The sequence below is a fragment of the Telopea speciosissima genome, chromosome 9, assembly GCF_018873765.1.
Source record: "Telopea speciosissima isolate NSW1024214 ecotype Mountain lineage chromosome 9, Tspe_v1, whole genome shotgun sequence".
NCBI classification, from domain to species: Eukaryota; Viridiplantae; Streptophyta; class Magnoliopsida; order Proteales; family Proteaceae; genus Telopea; species Telopea speciosissima.
The window spans coordinates 56170516-56195496 of record NC_057924.1 but is presented as its reverse complement, the minus strand read 5'-3'; the positions used below and the strand labels follow the sequence as shown (position 1 = coordinate 56195496).

The following is a 24981-nucleotide window of genomic DNA, read 5'->3' as shown; positions in this document are numbered from 1 at the left end:
TGCATGAACTCAGCAACCTACACCTATTTCACTAGAACATTATTACTTCATGATTATGAGTGTTAAAACTATGATAAAGATCCACTTTTCAAATTATGGTCATTGGTTGAAATAAATATCTATTTTCCCCCTCATTTTTAGTGTTCACTTTGAGGTTATCATAACAACTTTGTAAACTTGAGAAAAGTAAATACATATTGACTGAGTATTGATAGAGGCCAGAGCATTAAGTTAAGAATGTGATAACTGATAAAAGTCAAAAACAGCAACTCGGTTACTTAAAAGAAGACCATATAAATATTTGATGGATGTTTATTACTAGACAATATAAATTGCAGGACCCTGATACACAATTATCCATGGAAGAGATTAAAAAAATTTTCAACCTTAATCATAAAAATCCTCATATGAGAGAATGAAATCTTGAACTTCTTCTTAATGAGGAATAACCACTAGGGGTTTTATGTTATGTTTATTGGCAATGAAAAGATGCGTACGGTCAAAAAAGAAGGAAGCAGTTTTCCTGGATGGCATGTTCACTATGGAATTCATGGACAGCACAAGTATCTACCATGTGGCAGGTTGGATGAGGCTGAAATTTTGTGGACAAATAGAGCCCAAGATCCAGTTTGCATGTGTTTCATCCTAGTTGGCCAAATGACAACAGTGTTTTGGCCTCTTTTTCTTGGCCCTTCTAGAAGACCTGCTGGGCTGACTTGATCTGGTCCAGTTCTGCTCCATCTGGAGCTGGTTCAATGGGCCTTGGTTCTTCTTCTGGTCAGTCGTGGGATCTACATCAACTGTTGAAAAGATATGAAAGGATGAAAATAAAAGAGGGATCTGCCAATACGTGGGAGGGTATATGATCGAATATGCATGAAATTTAACACAAGGTCAACCCAGCCCAAATAGGTTTCATGAATGGCAGTGATGATAGTTTAATGGAGGAAATGAAGAGGAAATAAATTTGATAGTAAGGACTGGTAATGGTTGCCAAAATTGCAACACAAAATATGAACTAGAATGGATAACAAAGAAAGAGAAGAAGAAGAGATAAAAAACTGTGAATCCACACAGCTGTTCTTAGCCTTGACAAGAAATAAGAGAATTCATTCAATGCTCAGAACATGGGGCAGTACATGTGTAGATAGAGCTGCTCAGCACAACCCAGTTCCCAACAAAACAAGGATTCTCATATCCACCCTTTCTATTTTTTTTTTTTTTCATCCTTAGTATCCATTAACAATTTTAATAAATAGTAAACACCTCTGCTGAAAAGAATAAACTAAATGTAAACCAAATCATATTGGAGAAAATTAATTTTAAAATCCAAATTCCAAAAGAAACCGCTAAAACAATTAAAAATCCAATCTTGCTTAATCTAAATGGCTCCTAGTGTGAGGCTCACAAGCAAAAACAAATCAAAGAAATTCTGCTAGAATATGTAGAAATAATTTGATTTCAACTGCATTTCTTTGTTCCTCAACCTAGCAAAAACTCAAGTAACAAGATTTTCATTTAACTACTTAATCGTGGTTGGAGGCCAAAAGATAATGTTTGCTAAACTTTGCATTCCAATAGTCCTAATACAGAGGGACACTCACGTTATTACACTGTGTTGTAAAATATTCTTTTGGGATCAAGGGGAAGCTCAAAAAAAGGCGTGTATTGGTGTTTGATGAAACCAATCTAGAACCTCCATCAGATAGGGAACCCTCTGAATCAGCCAGATGTCATATGACAAAATTCACTTCAATTGTATGTGCCACTATATATTATGTCTCTTTTATAAAGTCAGAAATTCTAACAAATTCTACTTCAAAAAGGACTAAAGCTAGAGGTATAGTGCTTTTTTGCTGAAAATAACAAGGATAGAGGATGACATTTCCAAAAATGTGGAGCCCCCTGCAAGCTGCCAACTAAGCTATCCTGTGTGTGGAATGTGTATAAGTATGCAACCCATCACTGCAGCTTGTGCCACTTAGGTCAGGTGAACACATCCTACTTCAATATACAAAACTCATGTCCTTGTTCTCTATCTTTGGGAAGCCTACAATAGTTCAAATCCGTGGACTATGAAACGTGGAACGGGAACTTTAATGGGTCGGTCTGGTCAGTTTTGGGTCAGGCTGACCCAATGCATAACCAGTAAGTAACCAACTGATGCAGATACTCACATAGAAGGGCTTATTCTATTAGAAATCAGCCTTGGGTTGGGTTATGTATGTGTTGGGCCTTTGATGCCATGGGTTTTCTTTGTAATGGGCCACTTTAATGGGCCTAAACTAAGGGTAGAAGGTAGGAGAGTACGGGATTTAATTCATTAGTTAGTTAGTTAGTTAGCTAGTCTATTATTTAATTTAAGTTGTTTAGATGTTTTCCTTTGAGGATTATGTTTCCTATTTCACTTATGTTTGCTATTAGCAATAGGATTTGAATTTCCTAGTCAGAGTACGAGTTTGACTTAGTTTTTCTATATAAAGCTTGTAAGAGCCATTGGCTCATGGACGATTTATGATTTATAAAAGTTGAAGTTTTCTTCATGAGTGTTGTGTGATTCAGTCATGGTGAGAAACCTTGGATAGTGAGATTCTGATCCTGTTGGTGGGAAGCCTTGGACGGTGGGATTCTGATCCAGTTGGTCGGAAACCATTATTATCCTTCTCTTTTTCTTATACTCTGTTTTTCCTGCAATTAAGATACTGTTATTCTGTTATTTTCTCTGCTAATCTGGCCAACAAAGTTCCCTGCGGTTCCCATTCCCTTAATCACTAGGACTTCAATTTAAAGGCGAGTTTCAAGCTTGATTTTCATTCTGAACACAGAATTCCTTAATCGATATTGTTAGCTTTCAAGTTCTGTTTTTAGTTTCAGCTCTATTAGCTAATTACAACAGTCCTACTCTTATTAGGATTATCAGATTCTAATAGTTTTATGATGCTGTTTTCTAATCTGTTGACAGAATTCTTCAATTGAAAATTTTATCTATCATATTCTGTCTTCAATTTTAGATTTTGTCAAGTATTTGATAAAATCCTATTTCAAGTAGGATTGGTTCTATGCTCTTAATTGCTGAAATAGATACCTGTTTTTGTTGATCTGATTCTTCTGATTTTAATAGCATACATCAATTTAGAGTTGGATTTAATATTCTGCTATCTGATCATTCACCAAAATTTTAGTTTGCTAGTTTTGCCCCTTTCCTACTTGTACTAGGAATCCTACATAAAGTCGGATCCACCCGTCAGATCAAATTGAAATTTTCAGTATTGATTCTGCCCCATAAAAAGGCACTTGACCAGATTTATAAGCTGATCTGATTTTCTGATCTTGAGTAAGTAAGTTTTCTCCTGTTCTTGAATTTCTGCTTCAAGTTTAACCATTCTTCTAATTACTCTTATTCCAACTGTTGGATCATTACTATATTTTGAAGGACATTTATATTATTAATTTGTGATTAATTGTTAGAGTTTAACCTTCACTTTCATCTAAGAAGGTTGACTTTTGTTGACTTTTTGGGTTTGGGTTTGCTTGGGTCCTTGTAAGAAGACTGTAACCTGAACCTAGAGTTCATCCTACCTAAACCCCCACCAGCAACCCAAATCAGCCCATTTACTGGCCATGTTGGAAAGCTTGAGTTGTGGGCAGATTTATTGCAGGTAACGTGAATAGGTTCTTTAGTAGACTACTGGTTTATTCAGTTTAGACAGTTCAAGAACAATAACTAATCATCCCAAACCTGACCGCTGTTCTTAATTGGACAGGAAAGAGAAATATCAAATTTCAAACCCAGTATAAGAAGACAACCGTAACTAAACAGTGATAATATTAGAGAATGTAAGAAATTAGGAAATTAAAGTATCAATTTTACCCCTACAGAAAAACCCAGGCTCCATCTCTGTAGTTAATTCGAGTCCACATTTCAGAAAAGCAAACACCCAAAGAGAAACCATATGGAAAGATACATAGACACCATTTCAGAATTTAAATTGTTAGTACCCAAAACATTGTCAATAAAAAGAGGAATATGGAAAGATAGACACCATTTCAGAATTTAGATAATTTAATACCCAAAAAGAGGGAAAAAAGCTTCTTTCAAATGGAAAACAAAGTCACAAAAAGTCAATTCCTAGACAGAAGACTTGGAAATTCACACCATAGCCATCATAAAGCCAGTATTAAATTATCAAAGACTGACATCTTAAAATATGGTATTGAAGAAAGTATTCCATACCTAAGTTTTCCAAGGACAAAAGCAGGTTCACTTGACCGAGCTAATCCAATATCTTCAGGAGAAAGGATCTCATATGTACTTCTATGTTTAAGTACTCCATCCTACAAAATAAAGAACATTACAAAATCTTTATAACCATTATCATGTTGCTTTAATGAGAATGACATTGGAAAACAAATCAGCAGAACAAATTAGGCATTAGGCAAGCACATATACTTTTATTCAAAAAATCAATAAATAAAAAGTGAAGTACATGAACGCAAGTGAATAAATGTTTTGTGGAGGCCATTTTATGGGCAATGTGTTTACCTTGCCTTTATGTCAGAAATCACAAGTATAGGGAAATGTGTCAAGTCCTGATACGTATCGACCGTATCAGTCTGATATCTATTGAGTTGTCTATACGATACAAAACCAAAAAATAAGAATATTTATGTAGAGAAATGTATCAAACCGATACGGTAATGATAATGACCAATCCAGTTCAATACGAACATAACCGCTATGGACTGATACTAATGCAACCCCGATTACGGAAACCTAAATTTGGCCCATAGGTGACAAATAACTTAGAACATTTTAGGATCCTTTTGAAAGAGATAAACAAGAATTGGGGAAAATTAGAGAAGAGGATGAATCTGGAATTTAAAACAAGCATGGGACAAACAGAATAAACTTTGAAGAAGAGGGGATTTTGTGCAATTTAAACAGTAACATCCTTAATTGCAAATAGAAGAATAGTCTTCTTCTTCAACCTCACGAAAAATCAGAACCAAAGAACAAACCTAGTTTGATTTCAAGTGGAACAACTCATCCATGGCTTCAATTAAAATGAAAAATTAAATTTATGCTGCTAATCCACAACCATTTGAGATACAATCAACAATAACTCAATTCAGCAAGCTAAAAATTAATAAAGAGTTCTTGAAGCCAGAGAAGTCAGTAACTTCAAACCCAGATTTACAGTCACCCAACAGATAGGTCCTTGAGGGATTTATTCTGGGGTTTCAATTACACAATGAAAGGCAGATTAAGCCCAAATATGCAGAGGCTCAATGGGGCTGGCATGAAAGATCCGTAAGTATATCGTTTCAGTCCCAACAGTAACACCAATAAAGAATAATCCAAACAGGAACAGAAATCAACCAAATAAAAGGGGAAAGAAAGGGAGGGTGAAAGATGAACAGAAATAAGGAAAACGAAGACAGTAGAAGAAGATAGATAACAGAGTATATCGAACAGACCTGAGAGTAGGATTCAGACTAGACAGAGCAGGAATGAATGCGAGAGGAAGGAGAGAACCAGATTTCGACTCTCACCATTGCCAACAACCAGCACGTCAAACCCAAATCAAATGCCTAGCCAAAAAAAAAGAGAGTAATTTATACATACCACCCCGGAGGTTTGACGAAAGTATAATTTTGCCCTCCAGTTTTGGATAATTCTGTATACCCCTATGGTTTACACTTTAACTAATACATCATTCCGTCAGTTCATGACTAACAGTGTTAAAATCAAGGGTTAAAGTGACAAAATACCTCTTCTAGAAGAAGAAAAAAACCTGCAACTCATCATCTTCCCCAAATCGTTTAGGGTTTGAAAAAGGGGAAGATGAGTTGCTGGTATGTATCGTGGTTTCAAAGATCTTAGGAGGCTTTGATGAAATGTCTGGGTCATCAAAGTTGTTGACTTCAGATAATCGAATGGCAATCTGGATTAAGGATTGTGCTAAGGATTTTAGGCGAGCTCTAGCAAGTACATGAATCATAGTGGAATAAGTGAGTAGGTCATGAGTGCAAAGAGATTTCTCTGACCAAAGAAAGAACTGGAGGGCAAGACGAGGATTGTTTCTGATATGGATGATAATTTGAGAAATCTCTGTTGGTGAGAAGCCATCAGGATAGAGAGGGATTTGATGAAGTTCCATCGGCTCTTTGAGCATTGTTCTCTAAGAATCGAAACAACAGATTAGATTAAAGTTTCGTGAGGAGGATTTTGATCTGATGGGGATGATGATGGCAAGGAATGGAAAGATAATAAGATATAGATGGAGAACTGTCTGTATGGAGAGACCGATAGACAACGATGTCATTTCAATATCGCCATTTGGAAAAGCTCAACAGGAAACACAGCCGACAAGAGGTTATCTGCTCTCAACATGCCCACTCACCAAAGCTCTGTGGAGAGAGAAACAAGCTGAAGAGGCAAAATAGAAAAATTCTTCAACAAATAAATCTCTATTGGTCCATCTCGTCTTTGCGCAGAGTTCATGCCAATCTCAATTAACGCTTCTCATTTTTCCAATCAGAACCCAAAAACAAATAAAATGAGTTCATCACATCAAAGACCACATGATATCAATACACACAACTCATCTTCCCCTTTTTCAAACCTCAAACGATTTGGGGAAGATGAGTTGCAGTTTTTTTTTTTTTTTCTTAAAGGGGCATTTTTGTCACTTTACCTTTTGATTTTAACACTGTTAGTCATAAACTAACGGAATGGGTGTATTTGTTAACGTTTGTAAACCTTAGGGGTACATAGAATTATCCAAAACTGGGGGTAAAATTATACTTTCGTCAAACCTCAGGGATGGCATGTGTAAATTACCCAAAAAAAACACCCCTCAAATCAACAAGAATTTGAAAAAAACAAAAGGCAAAATTATAAAAGTAACCCTAACAATTATATAAATCCCTAACTATCCCTAGTAGATCAGGAAAATAGGTTTGGACCTAGTTCTTCTTAGTCACAAATCTGGATTCCCATATTGGGTCAAGCCGATTTAGTAATGAACGTGTAACGGCATTGATACGGTACCAATACAATTCGACATGGATGTCACACTTGATACAAGCGGATTATTATCCTCTCCAATTCCTAAAGTGTGGCAGTGCTAGGTGGAGATGTTGACACCTGGCAGCTATCGTATCCAACGGTCCAATCTCATTGATATGGACCGTTGGATGCAGCAACTACCAGGTGTTGACATCTCCACCTAGCACTGCCGCACTGCCACACTTTAAGGAATTGGAAAGGATAATTTTCTTGATAGAAGCTGCTAAACTTAAAAATCCCAGTTTTGAAAGAAAACTTCTTCCTACATTTTTTTTTTGGAGAAAAAATGCTAACCAGTGTTATGCATCAATGTGTACTTGTGCCTAGACTCAACCCAGCGTGAAAAGACCATCGCACTCTAGTCCTTTCCGTCTTTCCAAGGGGTGTGCCGGACTTTTCACGTTGGGTTGTGTCTGGGCACAAGTACACATCGTGCTAGCGTTCGGTTAGCGTTCCATTTCCCTTCTCTTTTTTTTTGGGAAAAAGAAAGTTGTTTGGTCGCCTGGTTCCTACACTCAAACACATGAGCATGCAAAATGACTGTTTAACCCAAATGTAATAAAAATTCCCATCCAGATAGATGCCATTGTGTGCACTCTCATTGGCCCCCAACCTGATGGACAAAATTTGGCTGCTGCCCGGGTTGCAGTCATGTTCCCTTTTGTGACCCCCCCAAGGGGAAGGGAATTATTCGAAGTTGGAGTCTACGATTGGGGGCAGCAGGAACATGGCTGCAACCCAGGTTGTAGCCAAGCGGATGCATGGGCTACACAATCAAGCAGCAATCTCTTGCCATTTTTTTTCTTTGCAAAACCTAAGTGGATCTCATTTACACTCACAAAAGACCTGGAAGAAGTAAAGAAATAAGCAATAGTTTGCATTAACGCTCATCAAGAGGACTTATAATTATTTTTTGGTCAAACATCAAAGTTGCAGATGGAAGTAAGTTAAAGCTCATTAAGAGGATCTCATTCACCGTGGGTGGAGGGAAACTCGATCCTATTTTTAATGTCAAATCAAATAAGGATGATGTTGCATCAAAAGCAAACAGAACAGTGTAAAGATAAATAAAAGCCAATAAATAAATAAAATAAAATAAGTAAAAGATAAAACTGCTTTAGAAATGAGAAGAGCTTTTGTAAATTTGTTTTGAGACGAAAGGGTGTGCAGATTTACAGAAGTGGTGAGGGTTAAGTTGATCCAAGAAAACAAGCATTTTAAGAGAGTATCTCAAGAGAAAGATATATATATATATATACAAACCTGATGGATACCACTTTCATGAACAAAAGCATTGGCTCCAACAATAGCTTTGTGTGGTTGAACCATGAGTCCAGTATACTCTTCTACCTGCAGGGTAAGGAAACTAATTAAGGGTCAGAAGCTTTCAAGGAGAAGACTACTCAGCCAAAAGACACAAGAAATTAGTCTAAAGAAGTTAACACTTGAAATTAAAATACCATCTTGCTTGTTGAAACAATGTGCCTAGTGTTAATCCCAGTATAAAGCCCTCCCAACTTCTCCCCACGGCATTTCAGAGCCATTACAACCTAAATTGGAAGGAGAGAACAGAAAAAAAAAAAATTAGTTAATAGACCTACTTTTAATCCCCCTTTTCATTTAGTTTCTTCTAAGCATGTCAAGACAGTATACTTCAGAAAACCATTATTCTCTGGCAAAACCTCCATTAATTAGCATGAACCACTTCAACTTATTTATAATAAACCTACTTTTAATTGATAGTTAATACCTCTTCAAGGGAAGCATTTCCAGCTCTTTCTCCAACTCCATTGATAGTTACTTCTAATTGTCTTGCACCTGCAATTGCTCCCTGAATTGAAGTGTCATCAACAAATAAATCAATACTACAAAGTCCCCCTACCCTTTTTTTTTTTTCTAAGGCTCTTTGGCGTAGTTTATATTTATATTTATGACCTATTTATGAGTAATCAATTATGATAATAGGTTATATAGGCTATAAACAATAAGGGAAAAAGATCTCTACGTGGTGGTGTTTCCTACGCCCTCTCATAGGGCATCATGAGATGACGCCTCTGCCCCTTGGGTAGATACCCAGGCATGCTCACCCATTGGCCCAAATGCTTGTGTAGAAACCATGCGACCAAGTAGAGATCTCTCGCCCAAACAATAATTATTTGATTACTACTAGAGATAATATATTGTACAAGCAAAAATAGGTTTGGTATACCTAAGTGAAGAATATATTATGTACTATATTATTCATAATATATTATATATAACAAAAGCCTTATTTTTATACTATATTATATAATATAGTATATATATTATATTATAAGATAACTATATCATATATAGTACATATCATATAATGCATAATTTATTTATATATTATATTATAATTTCTTCAATTGACAAACAGGGGATGAATCGGAAGTCTAATATGGCTTTAAGAGATATATAATATAATATATATAAAGAGAGAGAAGGTTGGAGCAGGGTGGGGCTAGAGAGATATATAGTAGATATCTAAGTTTTGTTAATTTTACCATTTTATCCTCACTTAAGTAGCAATTCTGCACATGTTCATTAATAGTACCCGTATAAACAAACATTATTAACTCTTGAGCTATTTACGAATTTATGTTTATATTGATTTATTTTAATGAAAAATATGGGTTATAAATCATACCAAATACATCTATTTATGTTTGTATTAGATAAACATATATTTAAACTATACCCAAGAGATCCTAATAAGAAAAAGGATTTTTTGAAACGTAAAAGCATTACCGTTATAGCACTAGAAGAAGCTTGCCCTAGGTCATTATGACAATGTGCAGAAATGACGGCATTATCTATTCCAGGAGTGTTGGCCTTAACCGCAGCAATAAATTCTTCAAATTCAGTTGGTAAGAGATTTCCTACTGTATCAGCAACGCATAAAGTCGTTGCCCCACCCTTTAGAGATTCTGAGAAAACCTGACAAAGAAATTCCATCTCGGATCTGAAAAGCAACCAAGTAATGTTATACTGACCATTCAAAAACAAAATAAACGGGGGAAAAAACAAAAGAAAGTTTGATTAGGTCTCATGGAATGCAAAGTTGGGAATGGGACAATAGTAGTGGTGAAGGCAATAAAAATAAATGAGGGATCTAGTGACTCTGAGATATAGTTAGATGAGAATGACAAAAAAAAACTAGTGTTTGATATGGCCATGTTTAAATTGGAATAAGACGGTAAAAAATACAATCAAATATTTTGAGACTAATAAAAATTTGAAAACAAAATATAGGGGTGAAAAAACACAGATATACTCACATAAGTTGAAAAATCATTACCTAAAGTTACTATAACATCTAACAAAAATGCATAAAACATCTATAACATATTCTAAACTCTGAGATTTTTTTTTGGTTAAAAAAACTCCAAGATTGAACACCATATAAAAGAGAGAATATTTCAACTTCTAAAGGCGAGGGAACAATCAACTATCTATTATCTTGTGAAAACATCTCTTTCATCCAAGACCATATTATTACATAAATATATAAAGCGAATAGATCGTTCTCTATCTATGTCTTCATTTTGATTGTAGATCAACTCAACAAAATTGAATCTTCCCTGGATTTTACCAAAAAAAAAGGGAAAATTTCACGAACACCCCCTGAAAGTATCCAATATCTCAGAAACTTACCATACTTGGTCAAAAAGGCACAGACTACCCTTATTTTATGAAGATATATGAACTTAGTCCACTCCGTTAGGCTTTAGGGGTTAAGTTGCTGTTAGTTTTATCATAATGGCCAAATTACCCTTAAAAGGGATAAATGTACCATAATACCCCTTAAAGGTAAAACCCTCTTTTACCAATCTATGGCAGAGAACTGGCATTCTGAAAAGCCTACATCTATCCATCACCGGCGGCATCCAACACCGGAAAGTTTAACAACTGAACCAGAGATCCTTGACTCTGTTTATCCAAGTTTAACAACTGAACCAGAGATCTCTGATCCCTTCATCACTACCACCATTAAATGCAGATTTCTATAGAACCTTTGTCTGCAACTAAGGGCCAATCCACTTTCCGCTATTGTTATTGCTACTGCAACTTCAGACGTTGTTACTGCCATTAGAGCTCTGGGGTATTGTTAATTCCATGTAATTTGGTTAGGAGTAACCAGCCAACCACCGTACTTTGGTTCTCACATCAATGTGTAGCATCAAGCTAAAATGTTATGTCGCTTGTACTACTATCCTCCTCATATGGAGCACTCTATTTCGTTTCTCCACTGCCTTGTTATCCCTCTTCATTCTAACAAAATAAATAGTCAATTCCCCAGCTTTTCAAGCAATTTGTTCATTATCATCCGTTTGCAATCAGGATGGTGTTTTTATCTTTCACAGAAATTTGTCCATCTTCATCCTGTCTAAAGACCAGATAGTTTCGGCAATATTACACCTATCTCTCCAAGTAGGTTCTCCATATATATATTGAGCAAAACCTTCCACTAAAGTTGAAATTTTCTCTCAAACAACCAAAAGAAAGCATTTCTGCTCTCTAGGAATTCATAAGAATGATTAATTCAAATTAAGTTTTATTTCCATAATCGAATTTTTGAAACTTATCATTTTAATAGAAATTCCAACCAAAATAAAATACTCAAAGGGCTCCAATTGCACCAATGAAACCGAAAAAAAAAGGAAAAATGAGATAGACAAATTCAAGCAAGATGGAGAATCTACCAGTGAACCGGAAGTAACAGAAAGACATTTCGGGGTCGATGCAGAAAGTCCAACCAAAGTGGAATCATCAAGAGAATCCACCTTGGCGCCCCGACCCTCCGTTTGATCCATCGAGCAACGGAGAATCCCTGCGTGTAACCGCAGAGACTGCAAGTTACCATTGTCAGAGACTCGGTTTCGTTCAAATCCATCTCCATCAGTGATCTTCGATGAATTGAGTACAGAGTGAAGAAGGTTTTTGGTCGAACAAAGTATCAGAGGCTTCCTTCTCTCCACCATTGATGGTTAATTAACAACAGAATGGAACTACTGCGTGTCGCCCTAGACTAGCTCACCTTCAAACCCACGACTTACCTCCCCAATCTCGAGTCTCCCATAAGGCTGAAAACTCCTACACCATTATCTCTTAACCTTGATTCTGTCTCAACCCCACGCTCGATTATCGCCATCAAACCTAAGCGCCACTTCTCCATTCTAGGGTTATCTCTCACAAGTATTGATTCCTATCCCTGAGCTGGTATATTCCATCTGGTTTCTTCAACTCTGATTCCGTCGAACAGATTATCTCTCTGAAATCGCCGGAGATGAAATCGCCGGAGATGAAATCGCCCACGGTGGTTCTGTTGAAGAATCTGGTCTTGCCCTAGTAATTTCTCCAAGAGGGTAAAATCGACATTTTATCTTAAGGGTCACCCTACTTAACGTCAGGAAGAAATTTATTTTTTTGACCAAATATGGTAAGTTTTTTAGATATTAAATACGTCTAGGGGTGTCCTTGAAATCTTCCCAAGAAAATATTCTTCTTTGGATTGGGTTACCCACGCTACTATAGAAGATATAGCTTTGCTTTAATCCCATTTTCATTTTATCTTTTTATGCTTATCCCTTGCTCCAGCAACCTAGTGGCTCATGCGCATCCCGTGTGCTCCGGCCACATACGTGCTAGTGTCTCAAGGGTTGGAAATTCTTCCTTTCATTGGGTGGGGCAGTCATTTTACTCTCCACTGTATTCTCATAATAATAATAAAAAAGGCTTAATCGGTATTGGTGTAACCCATCATCCTATGTGACACACAAGAGACCAAACCCATTAGTGAGGTAACGTTTTTATTATCTAAAATGCCCTCGTCATAGTAGGAGTGGTAATAGTAGTAGATCCTATGTGACACAAGAGAAGAAACCCATCAGCGACGGTAATTTTTATATCACCTAAAATGCCATCCTCATAGTAGTAAATCCAAAGTGACACGAGACTAAAACCCATTACTACTGAGGGTAATTTTTTTTATCATTTTAAACCCGTTTTGTTGTATGTTTTTCAAATATATAGGAAAAAATGTTAAACAATAAATATTCTCATTTTAAATGTGTTTAAAATACATTTCTTTTGTTTTAGACCTTGGATTTTTTTTAAACAAAGGGTTATTAAACTGACCATATCTCTCTCTCTCTCTCTCTCTCTCCCATACTTTGATCGACTTGATTCTTTTACCGACGTAAAGATAGTTCTAAGGATTACATTTCTCATGATATCATCTTTAACTCAAAGTCAATGCACGGACCCCGAAAATAGAGCTACAAATTGATGCATCTACTGAAAGAGTTTTTAAAGTTAATTTTAAATGTTACAATTATTTTGAACATTAGAAGCATGTTATTTCAATTAAAAATTCCTCAAATTTTATGAGAATTTTTTTGTCATTTTTTTGAAATATGAACATTTAAAATCCATACTATTTATTTGCCATTTTTCACTGTATATTTTTTTGACCATCAATTTGCAATTTTTTACCATTTAAAACTTGTACCATTAGGTTCCCTTTTTTAGCCATTCCCATTTTTGCTAACTATGTACGTGACTCAAATTCAACTACCACAAAATAGAATTTTTCTCTTCTCAGGTTCCCTGCCCGGTCAGGTTCATAGGTTCCTCTCATAGGGAGGATAGAAATGATGACCTCATCCCACCAGGTCAGTGTGTTTGGGCGGGGTGAGGTCGTCATTTCTAGCCCCTTATAAGAGGAACCGACTGGGCAAGGAACCTGAGAGGATTTAACTCCCACAAAATGTTGAGAATGGATCATCTACATATACATGTAGGTGAACATACTTGTGGGAAGTAACCACTTGTCTTTTTTGTTTCCACTAATACCCCTCCTCCCTCTTATAAATGGTAAACACAGGGACATATAATTACCTCTCACACATAAATGCAGAGGAACTAGGCTCACCATCCGTGGATGATACCTTCTATCTCTTTTTGACTTTTTGTGTGTGCCTGAGTGTTTGCTTTTGTCCCTGTTATGTGTTTGAGTCATCACTCATCACCATCCCCAGCATTGATCAACACTTGTGGGCGTGCATGGAGGGTTAGGGTTAGGGTTAGGGTTAGGGTTGGGGTGGGGGGAGGGGGAGAGAGAGAGAGAGAGACCAACCTGGCAGCATCTTCAGCACCAAACTCAATGTCCACAAATCCCAAGCTTTTTGCATAACTAACCATCTCCCTCACAATCTGCAACACTTGCTCCTTCGTCTTCCTCAGTTTATACTTCATATGTATCTCACTCGTTGCTATAAACGTTAAAACCCTCGGCCGTTTCGCCCATTTTAATGCTTCCCAAGCCATATCGATATCAGCACGAGTACACCTAGCCATGCCACAAATAACAGGTACATAACCATTCTCATCAATCAAATTCCCAACTTCTTTTGCAATTATTCTCACAGCTTCAAAATCATCTTTACTAGATGAAGGAAACCCTGCTTCGATTATATCAACACCCAGCTTCGCAAGGCTCTTGGCAATATCAAGCTTTTGTTTGCCGTTTAAGGCTGCACCGGGAGCTTGTTCACCATCACGAAGGGTTGTATCGAAAATGCGAATATAGTTTGGATCAGAGATTTGGTTGGGAATGTAAATGGGGCGGGATGGAGAAGAGTTTGCCATTTTTGGAGGATTGAGAGCTTTAGAAATGAAAGACTGATGATGATAAGAAGAAGATGGCGAGCAGGCTTGAGCCTCCTTGAAGGGAATATAGATGGAAATTTGTAAATAAATGCCAAGATTTAATAAGTGGTACAATTCGACTCCTCTACTTTCGCCTGCAGAGTACTGCCACATACAAGCGTGATAAAAAATATCGCCTTACCCTCATTCAGACAAGAATCCGGATCAGTTATTCACATGAGGATGAGTGGGGACAGATCTGACCTCTCCATGAGGTATGGGTTCCACTGTAGAGTTGGGTCCCAACCCCATGGAGGGTTTAGATCTGTCCCCACCCATCCCCATGTGACACTGAACTCCTTAGACAAGGAGTGATAACCAACTTATTTGACACTTGGTCATTACATGGACAAGAAATCTACTTATTCTTGATTGTTAGTTGATTTGCTTTTGATAAATCTAAAAGAAAATGGATCAACTACACGTACCAACAGGTGAATGTACATGTGAAAGCCGATCATAAGATATCACCTTGAAAAGTCTTCCAAAAGAAATCATGCTATATTGGAAATCTTTGAACCTCTAAAAAGAAGAGTCCTCCAAAAATAGTCATGTTATGTAGGTTATTTTAGTACATGGTATTAAATTGGATATAGATCATTTTCAAAATCGACACAATACCGATATGAATCAATACGGATCGGTCCATTGACAGCAGGCTATATAATGCAGCACATGCCTGCTTTAATTGATTGAGAATCCCTTAATAAATAAAGTTTTCCTTATTTCTTACTTTTTTTCAACATTTGTTTTTTTGGATAAATGCTTCCACCGCAACAACTTTTTTACTGTCTCAAGTGAATGATATAGAAAGTGCTAGGAATCATTTACCGAAAACAGAAAGGTCTAGGAATTGAATAGTTACAAGTATTGACTGCACGGATTTGCTATTGCACATTTAGGGGTTACTAATGACCAAAATTTGTGTCTTCTTGGTTGTCTCATTTTTCAACAATCATTTATTTTAGGATCGAGTTTCTGTTCACCCATGGTGAATGAGATTTTATTCACCGTGAAGTGGGAGAAGTGGGAGAAGAGGGAAATGGGTATCAGAAAGGTATTTTGGAACATACCAAAATTCTAGGAGGGGTTTGTGAACCCTAGGATGGTGGGTGAATCATCCTCTATGGGTGGAGGAAAAATTTATCCTTCATTCTTATCTCCATTTGAAAAAAAAAAAAAAAAAAACTTATAAATAAAAAGGGAAAGGGAACACTATCTGAGCATGTGTAGTATGTTTCCCCTGCGCCAGACCCAGGGGCATGTTAAATGACAGCCCCACCCCTATAAAATTCGGCCTTTTAATGGGGGCGGGGTTGTCATTTCACCCGCCTCTGTGTCTGGGCACTGGGGCAGCACAGTGCACCAGGTAGCATTCTTTCTACCAGGTAGCATTCTTTCTCCCAAATAAAAATAAGGCAAAAGGAACGCTATCCACTGTTGTGCCTTGGCGTGTACCTGCTCCCAAGCACAGTCACACACAAAATGACCGATACGCCCCTGGTCCTTTCCAGTTTTCCTCATTTCCAGGGGTGCATCGATCATTTTGTGAATGACTGTGATTGGGGGTAGATACACGCTGAAACACAACACTAATTAACATCTTTCTCCCTAAAAAATAAAAGAAAAAATTTTGTCTGATAATGGGAAGTAAAGTGAAGCAAGCTAGTGAGACCTTATCATTACCAAAACTTACAATCAAATTTTTTTCCTGAAAGCACAAACATGCATAACAAAGTGGGTTTCAGTTTGTTATTCCACATAATGCATACTTCAACATGAGATTTCCAAATCCACAAAAAAACAAAAAACAAAAAACAAAAAACCAAAAAGAGCTGTCTCATATGTTTATCCCCTCTATTTCTCTGTCCGGTCTAGTACATCAGTGCCCCTAACAATGGAGACGCAATGACCACTCTACCCTTGCCCGGGTGGGGCCTACCTTCCCCCTTATTAGAGGCACTGAGGAATTGAACCGGGCAAGAAACTGGAGGAGATAATTTTCCAGTGCACACACCTACACTCTCCAATGTTCAACTTCACTTACACACAGACACTAACACAGTTCGTGGTGGCTTCCCAGGACGCCTAGCATGTTGAACAGTGAAGTTATCAAGTAACAACACATCTCCCTTTTGCCACTTGAGATCTACACAATTCTCATTCAAAATCTGTTTAAATGTCTCAAATGCCTCAGAAGGAAGAGCACTTCCATCCCCAAAGCTTACTTTCATGTCCTTTTCATTACTAGTGTAACCTAAGATGGTATTGAACCAAACCCTCTTTCCTTCAAGTTCCTGGATTGGATTTAGGGGACCAAATACAAGGTCAGCACTCCCATCCTTGTTGAAGTTGATGGAGCATGAACGTAGCCTTTCGGTAGCCCTAGAAGAAAACAAAACCAACAAGAAAGATTATTAATAACAAAGATCGATAATAAATAGGGTTGAACATGGTGAGTACAAATAAGAACTTCAAAACCCCGATTGTTTTTAAATCATGTCAAACACTATGACTGAGTTTGGTATGTGTTCTCGAAATAGATTCTAGGTGTAGAAAGCATTCTAAAGCGAGAAAATAGAGAAGAACCAGGTTTCAGAATGGGTTTTAGACTCATAATCTATTCCGAGAATGCATTCTAGGTTGATAATGCATTCCAAAAAATCATACCAAACAAGGACTTTAGTTTTCCAACCATTATCTTAAATATATATCTAGACTAACTATTTATTTAACTTATTTTTATAGTTTCATCATCTTATCCTCAACACTTTATGGGTCGCAGGCAGCCCACGGATCATTATCTGCTCCGTTTCCTTGCCTGGTCCATTTCTCCAAGTCCCTCAAATAGGGAGGCCAAAAATGACCACCCTACCCCCTGCCAAACATATTGCCCAGGTGAGCTCCACCCCTATTAGAGGAACTTAGGGAAATGGACCGGGCAAGAAATGGAACAGAAAATTTTCTGGCACCCTACCCCCTGAAGATCTCAACTCTATATTGCGATTACAGAGACTCAACTATATAACTATACTTTGAAAGCATTTCGAATCATGTAGTGGATTTTTTTAAGGCCACATGTTCTCTGTGCCGGGGGTGCAGGCTGCACCAAGACACATGGGGTGGGCGAAATGACCACCCTGCCCCCTTGAATGGCAGGCCCATAGAACATCAACGCTTTTTTTAATTAGGGCTTTAATTGGCATGATTTCTTGCAATGGATTATCAACCTAGAATGCATTCCAAACCAAAACACAACCTATTAATAAACTCCCCTCATTTTGCCATAAAGTCTTCGAAATGTTTTATGTACCTTTGTTTGGCTTCATCTTGATCTTCTGTTTGTAGAAACCATTTCCAAGATCTGCCGCTGATAATATTAGTATCATTCCCTTTTGGAAGACTTCGACCAAATACACAACCTTTTTCCATTAAGTCGGCAACAAATTCCGGCAACTTCTCTTCCATCTTTTCTACTACAATGGAGCTTGGTACAATTGATGTCTCGCCGCCTATCGGTGGTGGTTGGGAACAGAAAAAGAATAGCTTGGAAGGACAGTCCTTGATCTTCAATTCATTCACCCAAAATCAAAGTGTATGTCAAAATAACAAACAAATAAACAATATATTATGGGAAAAAGATCTATGTACGGGAGTGTGCCTACGCCAGCACTCCTATGAGTCTATCTCTCTCCTCCCCATGTAAAAAGACTCCTCTACCCCATTGTTTTAAGGAGGAGAGAGATAGACACACGGGAGTGCTGGTATAGGCCGCACTCTTGTACAGAAAACTAAAGTTTTCCTTCATCATAGGCTGAAGGTTCACCAAAATACCCTAGCTTGACGCACATATGAAGCTCGAGGATGAATGAATTCTCATTCACCGTGGCTGAGGGAAAACTCGATCCTATATTTATCTACAAGGATGAAGGATCCATGCAACCAAGTTTAAATATTTCAGTATTTTCAGTCCAACCGAGTCAACTCAGTGAAATCATAAATCGACTCTGAAATTTCACCTAGCGAGTGAGAGATTCCAGCTGAGTTGACTCAGTCATATCGTGTGAGAGAGAGAGAGAGAGAGAGAGAGAGAGAGAGAGAGAGAGAGAAGTAAACCAGGGACATTTCATGATGGAAGGTGATGAATTTGTCAGGAGGGGATTCATTGGTGGTGTGAACCCTATGAGCAACCTTGAAACGAGAAGCAACTCCCCAGTACTCCATTTCTTCCCATCCGAATCCTTCCACCACTCTTCCAAACTCTTCCGCAGAGTCAACTCGGAATCCCCTAAACAAAATCGCCGAGTGACGTTGCAGCAGCTCTTCCAGCCACTCCCTTTTTGCTTTCACCATCTCTATCAACTCACTGGAACCATACTCCACACCCTGGTCACCATCATTCTTTGGAGGATTCAGTGTCTTTGGGAACACTAAACCCCCAAATTTCTTCTCTTCTTCTATCGTTCCTTCCACAAACTCCATCTCTCTCTCTCAATCTACACAGAACACAGCCAAGTCTCCCTGCCTTTATAATCAGTCTTCCTCGTTCACATCACCTCTTTCTCTCTCTCTCTCTCCATATGGAACGATTGCTGCTACCCTGCTGGCAGCCAAAGAAATGGACAGCTATTGTGGATCCAGATCCTCTACTGGCGAGCTGTTCGTCCTGTCGTGCTGCGCAGACACAGCAAGACGCGCAATGACCGCCTTACCCCTGCCCTACAGCACAGGATGGCAGCTCGGCAGTAGAGGATCCAAATTGCAGCTATTGATAGACGAAGATTTTCGACTATCATTGTTTTTAGTTCAATTTTTTAATACCAACTCATTGTTTGAGGTATCGGTATTCATATATGTCGATCCGTATCAGTATTGTGTTGGTATCAGTAGTCACTGTCCTATGCCGATATCATATCGGTGAAATATTATAGATAAAGGGTAAAATAGTCAAAATATTAAATTTTTTTTTTAAAGAAAACCAGGTTCTAAATCTTGTCTGATAGACAAGCTGACCTGTGTTGACTGTCGATCCATATCAATATAATAGCAAATTTAAAAATGACTGATACTTGATCTGATATCATGCAGTAAAACCATGGCACCGATGTTGATTGAAGGGACTAAACCAGTAAGGGGTATTATATTTTGGATTGTTCTACCTGCAGGTAAACCAATGTGGGGATTTTTTTTTTTATGGGAAGCAGTTCTCTATCCGGGAGTGTGGCCTACGCCAGCACTCCCATGTGTCCATCTCTCTCGTCCTTAAAACAAGGGGGCAGAGGTGTCTTTTCACATGGGGAGGAGAGAGATAGACTCATAGGAGTGCTGGCGTAGGCCACACTCCCGGACAAAGAACTTTTTTCCTTTTTTTATATACCAACATTGGTAGAAACCGATATCAACGGAGGACATTTTCTTTATTATGTTTGCAAATAAAAAATATATATAAAAAAAAAAACAAAATTTATGATGAGATAACAATTTGATTTATGTGTCTCTTTTTCCTTCTCAAATGTTTTAAAATTTTTTATTTTTTTAACTTTTGAACTTAGTATTGTAGAAGAAATGTGCTACGTGCTTAATGGGATTCAACTTAGTGTATGGGTGCTAGATTGGGTCAGTCTAATATGGGATATGTTGAAAGGCTTGATTTAATGCGTTCCATCAACTTTGGAGCTTTTGGCGTATCGGTCAAATACCTAAGATACTCCACTTCGGAGCAGGATTTATTTTTGGTGATATTTAGCCATTTTTTGAGGTTTTCACTTTACTCTAGGTAGTCCTTTCTCTGACTCAAACCTGTGACGCGGGTCGTGTTGTCTGACTCTGATACAAAATGTTAAGTATTTCGCCCATATGCCAAAAGCTCTAGAGTCAATGGAATTCGTTAAATTAAGCCTTTCAACCTATCCCATACTGGGTTGGTCCAATCTAGCAATTCACTTGATCCAACCCCATTACAAATATTACAAAATGAAAAAGCTTTTTGGCAAGACTCCAGAGATTTTTAGAGGTTATTTCATCTCTTATTATTGTGAAGTGAAATATTACAACCAAGTGAGATTTGAGAGAAGGGTAATATCGTGCAGAATTCTTTCATAAGAGAGAGAGAGAGAGAGACCACTGCCTTCGTAAAATTTGCTGGAGTTGAGGTCTGGGCTAGGGTTGTGAAATTAAGGCGCAGTCCCACCCCAATCAGTGTCTTCGTTGACAGGCCCTGAAAAACACAAAATGTATGAAAAAACAGAAACAACACAATGAAGAGAATGGATGAGTTTACTAATAGAAAGTAAATTAAATTAAAAAGGGGGAACATATAATACGTCATGAAGAACAATGGAGGTACTAAGATGACAAGTCCCTCGGTGAGTGAGGGGCATAGTTGTGTCATTAGGGAGACGAACCGGGTTAGGGTGAGTAAGTACTGTGACATTAGTAAGAAGGGAAAAATTGCAGACCATGTGGTCTGAGGCCCCACTATCAAGTAACCATGAGAATGAATTATTACCTGAAACAGAAAGACATTGGTGTGTACCAGTAAAGTTGGCGCTCGATGGGGAAACATCGGTGCTTAGCAAAGAAAGCAATTGTTGAACCTGATTAGGCGTGAGGCAGTGAAACGAACCAGTGGAGGTTGGCTTAACATCAACAGAAGAAGTCGAAGAACCAGGTGGTGCCTTAGCCTAATTTGCAGTGGAAGAAGAGGCACGTTGGGCAGCAGTATCTGGGTTAGACCGGCTATGGCGGGAGTATCCAGGTGGGTAGCCATGAAGGGGCCAACAAATGGTGCGGGTATGGCCATGGACTTTGCAATGATCACAGAAGGCCCAATTGTGGTTAGGATTGGAGCCAGGTTGAGAAGAAGTGTTCGCTAAAGGGCGTGGCCGATTGGATTGTGCATGCGGAGTGGGTCGATGGGCTGCCATGGCCGCTATGTCGGGCACATGAGGTTGAGTGAGATGACGTTGTTGTTCTTGTAAGATAAGGTGATACGATCGATTCACATCATGCAAGGGATCCACAGTGAGGATCAGAGAACGAATCGACGCATAGGCATCAGAAAGCCCTATGCGGAATTGATATATAAACGCGTTCTACTGAACGGCAGCATGAAGAATACCCTAAGCACAACAAGTGCAAGATGGGGCAGTGGTGTAAGAGGAAAGTTCATCCCAAAGGACTTTCAATCGGGTAAAATAATTGGAGAGTGGATCCGTGCCTTGCTTGATTGTTGCAATCTGACCATTTAAGATGAAAAATGCGAGGAGCATTGCTGCGGGCAAAACACTTTTCAAGAACCTTCCAAGCTGAGGAAGCCATGTCGGCGTAGATCACGCTGTCGGCAATGGTGCGGGAGACAATGTTCCGAAGCCAAGAGAGAACCATGTTGTTTCAACGATCCCAATATTGAACCTCAGAAGGAGAGGATTAGGGGCGAGAAGAGAGCCATCGACGAACATCATCTTGTTTTTGGCGAAGAGGGCCATGTGCATAGCACGCCGCCAAGTCGGATAATTGTCACCATCAAGAGGAGTGGAGACGAGCACAATACCCGGATTATCGGCATGGGTAAGATGGTATGGAGAAGACGGATCAAAGCTGCCAGGAGTGGACGAAGAGGACGCCTGGTCGGAGAGAAGAGCGCTGGTGAGCTCGGTTGTGGCTGGAATATCGTCTGGCATAGTGGAAGGAGAGGATAAAAATAAAAATGAGTGGAGAGGTAACAAGGAAATCGAGTTGGACTCTAAGGAGAGGGGAGGCCAAGATCGATCAAATTGATACCATGTGAAATTGATAAAGTAGAAGAAATAGAGATAAGAAAGAGAGATAAGAGAAGAGATAGCACACCAAAATTTAATGTGGTTCGGTTCAATTTGAACCTACGTCCACAAGAATAATTTTCACTTCTGTAGTTACAACGACACGGTTCTCCCTTCTTATAGAGAAGGAGAGAATCAAGGGATGAGGATATGATTGATTAATACAAGGAAAGAGAGTGAATAGGAAACAATTAAGTAGCTGTTGAATGAAGAAAAAGAAAGAAAGAAAGAGCCATTTGAGAGAGGGAGAGGATTTTGATTTACAACACGTTTATCCTCTCCCATAGTTATTTGTTCTTATCTGCAACTGTATTTCCTTGTTTATTGGCTTTGAAATTCTCCAAATTCGATTCTTTTGAATCATATCCTCTTATAGAAATTAAGGAAGACTTATTCATTCAACCGGGAGAGTATTGAGATTACAAGGGTGCAATTATACAGCACCAAGAGAAAGAAGGAATGAAATAGGAAACTATCTCATATCACTTGTGGTAATAGAAGATTGTGATTTACTTAGACTTCTATAACCACATGTGATAAGGATAGAAACAAATAAGATATAGATAGAAACAAATGGGAAAGAGATAAAAATATCGATGGAAGCCAATCTCTTCTAGTAGATTCCGCTATTAAGGGTTGAGGTCTCGGGTTAAGCCTAGCCGGGCCAAGCCATGTGTTAGGTTATGCTTTACAATTTATTGTTTACATTTTCCACTTTTTTGTTTAGTATCTAATTATCTATTGGTTCACCAAAAAAATGTTAATTATCTATTGAACGAAAAATATTTATAATTTTAAGATTAGGCTAAGTTTTTTAACCTGAAGAAAAGTCTAACAATCAATTGAGTATGAAACAAACCAATACCCAATCACTTTTGCCTTATTTTTTTAATGCATAGGACGACGTAAATGGCAAAAAAGTAAGGTAAGTCAGGGCCAACCAGACCTCAGCAAAAATCAAGATCAATCAGGGCCAACTTGGCTCAGCCCGGTCCGATAAGGGTCAATCAGGATTGAAGTGGGTTGGGCTGATCCCGGCAGGGTTGGGCCTGGGCTGAAATGTCTAAGTCCAACCTAGGGCCGGGTTGGGCTTGGGTTGAGCTAAGAGGACTCAGGGTTGGACTAGGGTTTTAAAAAACCCGGCCCAACCTAACCCTATTTCACCCCTAACTATACTATCTTGTGGGCAAAGACAAAAAAAAGTGGTTACAAAAGTTGTAACCACTTTGGTTAAAAATGCTTTATGTGTGATTCCTCTTAAAAGGTAATCACAATGGAAGGGGAAAGTCACCCGTAATCCTCCATGGAAAATTATCCTCTCCAATCTTCCACATATATAAAATCTTAGCAATCAATAAACCATTCCCTAAAGCTTGGGAGTTTGGCAGTGTTAGGTGGAGATGTCGATACGTGGCAACTTGGACATCCAACGGTCCAAGCTCATTGACTATGTTGAGCTCGGACCGTTGGATGTCCAAATTGCCACATGTCAGCATCTCCACCTAGCACTGCCGCACTGCCGAGCTTTAGAAATTGGAGAGGATAATAATCCTTCCTTGTTTAGATTTTTACTGCAATATATAAGGAGATGAATAGTATAGCATAGAGATCTAACACAAGAGGTTTAGAGCAGCCCTGCAGGATGGCTTTTAAGGTTGTCATCGTCCCTAAGATCCTTGTTTACTTACTTCTCATTGCTCTCCTATTGTCTTCAGTTCATTCAGGTAAATCTCTCTCTCTCTCTCTCTCTCTCTCTCTGTATAGAGAGGAAGGCTGACTGAGTATATTGATTGTGTAGGTAGGGATACGAAGGAAGTAGAAGAAATCGCTGGAAAAGTAGAACAAAATTGCACTTTATGTGGTCCACATTTAGAGGGATGTTTCCTTCAATGCTTTCAAAAGAGATGCAATATACAGACTATTATACCAGGTGTTCAAGTCAAATGTTGCTGCTAGTCAGGGGAAGAAGATGGATGATCTGGTGGATGTATTACTCTACCGTGAATAAATAATTGAATAAAAGGGCTCTACTGGCTTAACTTTAGCCTCTCTTGAACTTGTTATCTTGTTAGCGTCTCACGCATGGACAAATTTCATTAGAAACCCTAGACTCCCTAATCGTTGGACTTTGATGTGTAAATTGTTAGGGTTTAGGGTTTAAGCATAAGGTTGCTTAAAGCATTACACCCTGAGTATCTAGTTTGGAATACTCAAACTGCTGCCTCCAGCTAGTATTTATAAGAAAATTAGGGTTTAGGTCAGATGGGCTAATTCTTAGATTGCCCCCTCATAACCTAAGTATTAATACAAGTAAGATTATATTAGAACATATGAAGGGATATTACATAAATATCC

At 38.3% G+C, this 24981-nt stretch overlaps 2 protein-coding genes across 6 annotated transcripts in view; both read right to left on the bottom strand.

Moving 5' to 3' along the window:
- The window catches only part of LOC122640132 (2-isopropylmalate synthase A-like), a 22564-nt gene extending 7789 nt beyond the window's left edge, over positions 1–14775 (bottom strand). Inside the window, exons 1-6 of one of the 3 annotated variants that reach the window (XM_043833269.1) lie at positions 14235–14775; positions 9845–10058; positions 8823–8903; positions 8533–8622; positions 8336–8422; positions 4235–4335 (exon numbers count right to left, since the gene is read on the bottom strand). In XM_043833269.1, coding sequence (XP_043689204.1) covers positions 4235–4335; positions 8336–8422; positions 8533–8622; positions 8823–8903; positions 9845–10058; positions 14235–14746 — 1085 coding nt within the window. In that variant the 5' untranslated portion in view covers positions 14747–14775. The remainder of the gene's footprint in view (positions 1–4234; positions 4336–8335; positions 8423–8532; positions 8623–8822; positions 8904–9844; positions 10059–14234) is intronic. The other 2 variants (XM_043833270.1, XM_043833271.1) reach the window with 2 other exon arrangements.
- Positions 14776–16813: 2038 nt separating this feature from the next.
- Positions 16814–24378, bottom strand: LOC122640133 (clavaminate synthase-like protein At3g21360). 3 transcript variants are annotated; one of them, XM_043833275.1, is made up of 4 exons: positions 24355–24378; positions 18923–19288; positions 18120–18373; positions 16814–17191 (listed from the first exon to the last, which is right to left on the bottom strand). In XM_043833275.1, exons 2-4 carry the CDS (start codon positions 19286–19288, stop codon positions 16846–16848), a joined length of 966 nt encoding a protein of 321 aa, XP_043689210.1. In that variant the 5' UTR covers positions 24355–24378; the 3' UTR covers positions 16814–16845. The 3 variants fall into 3 exon arrangements, with proteins under 3 accessions (XP_043689210.1, XP_043689208.1, XP_043689209.1); XM_043833273.1 differs by lacking the exon at positions 24355–24378 and adding an exon at positions 19363–19384 and having other exon boundaries at positions 18923–19302; XM_043833274.1 differs by lacking the exon at positions 24355–24378 and adding an exon at positions 19363–19381 and having other exon boundaries at positions 18923–19296.
- Positions 24379–24981: the final 603 nt, after the last annotated feature.

What these genes read in the sequence shown, in the direction of transcription:
- LOC122640133 (XM_043833275.1), bottom strand. Translation starts at nt 19,288, where the DNA reads ATGGAGTTTGTGGAAGGAACGATAGAAGAAGAGAAGAAATTTGGGGGT. An exon ending in TCCATCATGAAATGTCCCTG is followed by an intron (nt 18,374 to 18,922) that starts GTTTACTTCTCT and finishes AATGAATTGAAG; the next exon opens with ATCAAGGACTGTCCTTCCAA. An exon ending in CAAGATGAAGCCAAACAAAG is followed by an intron (nt 17,192 to 18,119) that starts GTACATAAAACA and finishes GTTTTCTTCTAG; the next exon opens with GGCTACCGAAAGGCTACGTT.